This window comes from Fulmarus glacialis, unplaced genomic scaffold (assembly GCF_000690835.1).
Source record: "Fulmarus glacialis isolate BGI_N327 unplaced genomic scaffold, ASM69083v1 Scaffold50072, whole genome shotgun sequence".
Classification (NCBI taxonomy): domain Eukaryota; kingdom Metazoa; phylum Chordata; class Aves; order Procellariiformes; family Procellariidae; genus Fulmarus; species Fulmarus glacialis.
Genome location: NW_009199466.1, coordinates 1 through 7486, shown reverse-complemented (window position 1 = coordinate 7486; position 7486 = coordinate 1). Strand labels below are relative to the sequence as shown.

The following is a 7486-nucleotide window of genomic DNA, read 5'->3' as shown; positions in this document are numbered from 1 at the left end:
TATATATACACACACACACTCTTATATATTATATATATATAAAAAAACCTCAGTCAAGTAAAAGTGAAGCACTCAGAGACTCTGGTCAGAACTGAATTCCCTGGAGAGTACATACATTACTCACTAGAAGCAGAAACTCTTGCTAAAGACTGAGAGTAAGTAAGCAAAGCTTTCTACTTCCCAACCACAGTTTTCAAACACAAGGGCTTTTCTCTAAGAGATCCAAAAGCCAGAACATGGGGGAGGAGCAATTACCTCAAGAGCTTTGGTTGCCCCTACAGCTCATAGACATGTAAATGCCATTGTAAAGCCTTAGCTTCAGTTGGAGGAAAGGAATAGATGGGCCATTTGGGGACAGCAGCCTGCAAGGAAAACATAGTGCCAAGGGTAGCACCCTCTCCAGCCCACAAATACAACAATCCAAGTCTCAGACACACCTACTAGTCAAGCTAGAGTCAAGATCATCCTCCTGCTAAGATGACCGACTCTGAAAATCAGTTTCTGCAGCGAAAGCTTTCCCAAGAGTAAGGAAAGAGATTCTACCACTGAAAGAAGATATTCAGAGCAATTCAGCTAGAATGTACTTCACAATCCCAAATGTACTGAGAACTGATAGCCTTTAGTTGGTCTTTATGTCGTAAACTATGCACCGCCTTGGAGAGGCAGATATAATTCACCAAGAAAAGTGAGGTAGAGCTGAAGATTCCTTACTTGGTAAGTTGCTTGCCAGAGGTTCCTTCAAAGGATGTGTCAGGAGGTAGAAGTGTTCACAGGCATGGAGTGGGATATTGACTGATTCCTCCCCAGAGTGGCCCAACTCATAGGCCCACTGAAATAGAAAAGTGCATGTTAGAATGCAAAAGAAGAAAACTAACTCCAGTTAAAAAAAGGCAGGACAAAAGCACAGGTCCTCTCTGTGGGTTTGCTTTCATAAAAGGCCAAATAAGATGTGGTTTAGTCCCCTAAATCTTAAACAGACACACATTTTTTCTCTTTGCTTGGAATTTGAACTGTTTAGGACAAAGCCTGTTTTTCCTTTCCTCACGTAAGATCTAGAAAAATGGGGTCCTGATTCGAGACTAAGAAGTATCAACTTACAATACAAAAGCAAAATAAGATCGGTACACCAAAGTCAACACCAGGCTCAGCCTCTAGAAGCAGAATAGTCAGAATTTAGGTGCCTATACTAACAAGACCTGAGACCTATACTAACAAGACAGACAGCTACAAGCTGAGCAACAGCAATCGTCAGATGTATTTTCGGACTGGAGAAGACATGACACTAAGAAAAACAACAAAAAAAGGAACTTTCAGTGTGTGTGTGAGAGAGGGAGAGAAGGGTACAGAGAGACTTAACTGTCTCACTAAGAGCCAAAGCAAAATTCTTCCTGTCAGAAGGGTGCACCCCGAGAACAGAGACCATGGGCAGAGCTGTACAAGCTGCAGGGTGCTCCTCAGCAGGTTAACACCCAGTCTTTGGTGCCAAGCAAACAGCAAGCGCTGCTTTCCTCCTTCACACCCCTGCTGGTCTAAGAAGCTGAATGACTTTCATCTACTCCAGTAAACTAAACCAAAGCACAAACCATTAAAAAAAAAAAAAGGAAAACAAAAAAAACCCTGAGGAAGGTGCACGTGTTCTTACCCAAAGGAAAAAAGAAAGAAAAATTTCAATAATTCAACCTGGCCAGCACAGTTGACGAAGTACTGGCATTGAATCTGTCCTCTGTCGGTCTCAACTGCAGTCACACGACCCTTCTGGACTGAGACGTGACTGACACTCGTCCGTTCATGAATCCGGACACCTGAAGAGGACGTAAGAAAGTCAGTATACCACAAGCCTTCTTTCTAATGTGTCAGGCTGCTAAGATTAAACCCTTAAACTCAACCTAAATGCTTATTTCTTCTTTAAGACAAAATTTCTATTCTTGACCCAGTAATTCTTAAGTGAAACCCTGTTATTTGTAAAACGTCATGCATACAATTTGTACATAATTTAAAGGCTGAGACTGTGAAGAGTTACAGTACTTTTTTCCATGTGACAACCTGGGTCATAAATACACCCTAGTATCAACAACATGAAAAAAAGTGTCTCAACTACGGATTTCTTTCCATTACAATTCCTTTCTGCAACAAAGTCTGTAGTTTCAGATGGCAAGACTAGTTCTTTTATGGGAAATCAGTCATTTTGTGAAACAATCAATTAACAGTATGCAAAAAAAGCTAGACTAAAAGAAACTGAGAGAGGTATCTTCCTAAGTAGCTTCTTCCAACCTGATGGACTTTCATTCTTAATGAGCTTCATCTCTGTTATCATATCCAACTTTTCTCCCACTTTTAGAGCACTCTGAATTTGCCAAAGTGCTGGGCAAACGGCATTTATTACTACTCTTCCAAACCCATTTCCAAAGCATATGTGCCCAATGAAATATTCCACAAGGACTCAGTCACACCTTTTCATTCATAGGTAAAACTCTTTTGACGTGTAATTTTGAGTCAGGTCCTACGAAGGATTGTTTTTATGATAAAAGAGTGTGTGCTTATTCAGAGAAATATATAACCAGTAAGGACAACAAACTGGTGTTTGATCTATCACAGCAGATCTGTAAAAATTCAGTATGTTAAGAAAATTCAGCCTGTTTTTTTAGAAAAAATAGCTTTTAAAGATTCTGAACCTTACGGAAATAACCAGGTTTTGGTCTTCAGTCGTCAGTTAGAATACCAAAAGAGATGCAGACCATAATTTTCTTTTATGGAAAGAAGAAAAAAAAAAAAAAACAACTATCATGCAGGAGAGCACTCTACAGATAAAAAAACCTCATACCATTCCGTGAAGCAGCGGTTGCCAGAGCCAGACTCACACTGGCAGATGACACGAGCGCATCTTCTGGCACATACATGGCCCCCACAAGGTCATGGATGTTGATCAGTGGGTGGAGCTGTGCCACTTGCTTTGGGGTGATAATTTCACAAGGTATCCCCATTACACTGCCACAGAACATAAGAAAAATGCCGTCATTAGTTTTGCAGGAGAGTTGGTGCAACCTTAAGAGCAGTTATATTTCCTGCTTATACGTACTTCAGTGATGAAGCAATGCGTTTCAGAGAGATTAGTCGATCCTGAGTCTGAGCCAGTGAAATAGAGCCTGTCTTCACGTACCCTATGACAATGACCAAAGTCAAGTCAGATTTGGACAGGATCTTGAATTCCTTTTAATCTCAGACCCATTGCTTTAATATAATTGCAGACCCGTTGCTTCCACTACTCAGGAGACTGGAAATCCCAGATCCCCAAAAAACTTTAAACACTTATCAGCTAGTAATTAAAGACTGCGTTAGTCAACTTTCCAAAAAAGCAATTTAATTCTGACTTGTGTTCTAACTCTTTCTACTACATTTACTCATGTTTATAAAAAAAATTAAACTTCACACGTGGTACCTATTAAAACAGAGAGAGGTTACTGGCAAAAAAGTGATCTAATAACTGCTCAGAAGAATAGAACCTTGACAATTAAACGCAGACACTTTGTGACTCCACCACTTGCAATAGATTAATACTAATCTTAATTACAGGCATAGTTATTAACCTCTGTTGAGTCAGACATATATCAAGTCCTTGTCAGCAGAAAACTTTCAGTGACCAAGTTCTTCCTATCAGGTACATGCCTGAGCATTTTGGAGGCACAGGGAGAATTTCAACACGTTTTCCTGTTATTTCCAGGGTGACACTAGAGTAAGATATCTTGCTTCGCCTATGCTTTAGTGCTTCCGTTAACCTTCTTCTCTTTTTAAGAAGTGAATCGGTGCAGAAAATGGGCCATTTGCTCCAGTCACTGCAATATACTTTTTAGTGTCCTTCTCAAAATTTACCTACGTTTGCCCAAGTTACAGACAACATAAAAAATGATCACAGTTTGCAGGTAGTCTGCCTTCGGTCTGCCCATCTCATACCCTTCTTCCCATTCTTCTGATTACATTAGTAACATCCCTTTGCGTCTGATTCAGTCCAACCGTATCGTTTTTGAACAGGAACCACCAACTCTTAAGACACTGTAAAATTACATTCATGTTTCAGTGCCAATACTTTGATTCAGTCTCCCACAGATTACTCAACAATTACACTTCCAGTACCTGTTTTTACTCCCGTCTCTTGCTCCAGCTGTTGGTAGAGCTTGTTTGAATAGTCTGCCATCTTCAGCTCTATGGAGATGTGCCTGGCTGTGCTCACGATGCCAGCACAGAAGCGAGTGGTACCAGCAGCCAACCTGCAGGAGAAGTTGCAAAGGCCTCATCCTGCTGACAGGCAGAGAGGCAAGCACCCCCCAGCAGCTCTGCTGACAGCACAAACCAGACCGCAACCTCTCCCCCGAACACATCAGACCAAAAGCTGTAAGTTGGATGATGCAGGGATAATGCAACCTCTAGAATGCTTTTCCTTTAGCTCACCTTTGAAAACGCATTGTATTCCAAAACCATTTCTCTTTAACTAGTCCTAAACACTGAAATTTTTCAAAGGAAGCACTTAAAAAAAAAATTACCTTATGCTTAAGTCAACCTGCCTACCTGATTCCTTCTTCCTCCAAAGCAGGATTTCCCTCAAATGAAAATTATCTTGGATTTCAGTCGTGCATCTCTGCAGTTTACAGTACGAACAAGTCCCTCTAACTGTGCAGCAACTGCCATAGATCGGTACCCACATTTCTTGTCCCTTTTTAAACTGCCCTGAAACCACTGTCCATCCAGCTATTTGGTGAAGGGCTGCTGTAGAGATAGAAACCTATTAAAAACCCCCTGCAGCAGACAGGTGAAGACAAGACAGTTAGATTTAAGCATCTCTCTCGCAACCTGCTTCCACAATACTTCTAAGTCACCTTTCCTGCTGCTAAAGCAATCCTGCATTCTTCCACTTGCCTATGCAAGCCTTTGACAAGACTGCTTTTGGCCTAGCGTGTCCGTATTCTCTCAGAAATTCAACCTAAGAATCAGTTGAGTAAGGCATTCTTTTTGCTGCATCCCTACTCAATCACAACCGAGACAGCTGAAGCATAGTCTCACCATGCTGTGCTTCACATAAAAGACGTTTCTGCTACGCAATGTTCTTCTTTTTCCTTGAGCACACACACAGACTGAGCTTGTACAGCATCTACCTCAATGAAGATCTGTAACAGGGTATTCATACCCTGCTCCAGGCTAGTAACGATTACGTCTCCTGACAAATGAAGCCTAGCAGGTAACTTCACTCAGAAGGACACCGCTCACAAGGTCTCAGATGAGACTACCCAATTCCCTCGCTTTGCAACTATGAAGAACTTGATACTACCTGCTTCCCAGCCATGCAAAGTCGAGGAGTCACAGCTAATTATTCTTCAAGGCAGCATCAGGTGGGAAGCTCTAAGCTAGACGGTAGATATTCTCAGTCCAGCACCTATTTAGAGTGTTAGAAGCTACTGCGATAAACACCTCCCCAAAGTCTCAGCACTGTCTCATGCCCAAGGTCCCCAAATCACTTAATGAAGACACCATGAATCCATCTCCGAAACACAAACCTAAACAACAGGTAAGGGCTGCACAGTCAGCTTTCAACAGGATCTACGTACTCTGCCACAGACTGCAGATCCAACTCACCGGAGAGCGCACAAAGACTTGTATTCAGCCAAACTGTAATGGCCTTGGCCTTTTTACAGATAGGCACTCAATCATGCAACAAACTAGATAATCACAGCCTTTAACCAGCTTATAGGATGATGTTTTAGTGATGTCTGCTTATAATCTCCACACCTCCTGCAATCTCTTCTGAGCTTTGCTAGTGGTGTAATACTTTATATACGTATCACATCCTACTTCTAGAGATGGCCAATAGGAGCTGGACGATTTACAGAGGTTTTTAGTTCTCTTAAAATGGTCCATCTTTGCCAGCTGCATTATGTTTTACATGATTACCTGCGATTACGCCAGAGCAGATGGGTATCTCCTGAAGGAACTGTGGTCCATGGAAAACCCACGCCAGGGCAGAGTTCTCCTGACAGGAACTGCAGCCCAGTACTGATTGCACCCCCACCCTTCACCCCCTGCGCTTCTTGGGGTGGAGTCAGGGGCAGTGGAAGACCCTGGAGTGCAGGAGTGAAGTTGAGCATGGGAAAGGAAAGGTGGTGTTTTAATGTTTGGTTTTTGTTTCTCACTACCCGAATATATTATTTTAAATTCATTCTCCCTAAGGCAAGTCTATTTTGCCCACGGCAGTAACCGGTAAACAATCTCCACATCTTTATCTCGATCCACAAGCTTTCTCAGCCTACTTTCTCCCCATCTTCTTGAGGAGGGGAAGTGAGTGGCTGTGTGGGAGTCTGGCCCTTCACCAAGGCTAACCCACCGCAACCAGACAAGGGATACCCTTCACCTTGCAGGTCTGCCCTGCGCTTGGGAAGAGGTAGTAAGTGTTGTTACTAATGTTCAGTGTAAGCTTATTCCATGGGTCCAAGTCCAGGCGAAGAGGTAGAAATAACACATTACAGCAGGTGCTGCTGCGCATGGAAGTCCTGTTTCGTTGGTTTTGTTACCAGAAATCCTTACCTGCCCTGCTCAAGTAAGACTATATCCTTCCAACCCATCTTGGAAAGGTGATATGCCACGGAGGTGCCCATGATTCCACCACCACAGATGACAACCTGCGCCTGCGCTGGCAAGGAAACCGGGTGAGGTTCTGCTGTACTTGAGGTACTTCTCCGGGAGCAGGTCATTCTTCTCCATTTTGAGTTAGCCGCCCGCCACCGGACATCTGACAGTAATCGGAGAAACATCCCGGCAGCTATTTGTCCGTTTTCTTAAAGCACCACCTAGATGTGTTCAGACGTTAACTCACTACCACTCCTTCTAGGAAGGAAAAGACGAGAATCGTGTTACCACTTATCTTATTATGTACAAGGCTGGCAGCGGCAAACATCACGTGGTGCGTCGGGTATAAGTGGACATGGGAAAGCTGACGAGTAAACAAATAGGAGAGCATTTATTCAGCCCTGAAACAACAGTCCTGCTATTAAGATTTAAACTTAGATCATATAATGGATACAGAGCATTACACCTTCGTTTTTGATGGCAGCATAACTTGACAATGAGCAAAGAACCAGACGAAAGCTGGAAAAGCACGCCGAGAACACTCTCGCACCAACAGGTAGCTCAGAGAAAGCCAGCAGGCACAGAACATGCTCTGAAATCTTTCATAAAGGCTGAGGTTAATAGGGCGCAAGTAAGCTTGATTATTAACGTTGTGGGGCCTTTACCTGGGGAAGGAAACAAAGTCTGTGGTCAGTGTAGCTAGAACAAGGAACTAGAGACGCGCTCTGTGATAACACTAGCTTTGCCAGACGTTACCCAGGGCCCCTGCCTGCGGTGACACGCACTCGCAGCAGCTCAGCCCAGTGACCGAAGCTGCAATGTAACACCATGCCTGCGCTGAGCAGGTTACTGCTGCAGGCTTGTGGCTTCTTATCCG

General features: G+C 43.2%; 1 protein-coding gene across 1 annotated transcript; it reads right to left on the bottom strand.

Annotated features, from left to right (window-relative positions):
• Positions 1-711: 711 nt before the first annotated feature.
• On the bottom strand, positions 712-6794 carry LOC104070888 (pyruvate dehydrogenase phosphatase regulatory subunit, mitochondrial-like; the record flags this gene model as incomplete). Its single annotated transcript, XM_009573250.1, has 6 exons — positions 6568-6794; positions 4129-4262; positions 3077-3158; positions 2822-2985; positions 1681-1802; positions 712-829 (listed from the first exon to the last, which is right to left on the bottom strand). Coding segments are annotated over exons 1-6 (847 nt in total), but the record flags the coding sequence as incomplete, so codon positions are not given.
• Between the last annotated feature and the right edge of the window lie 692 nt (positions 6795-7486).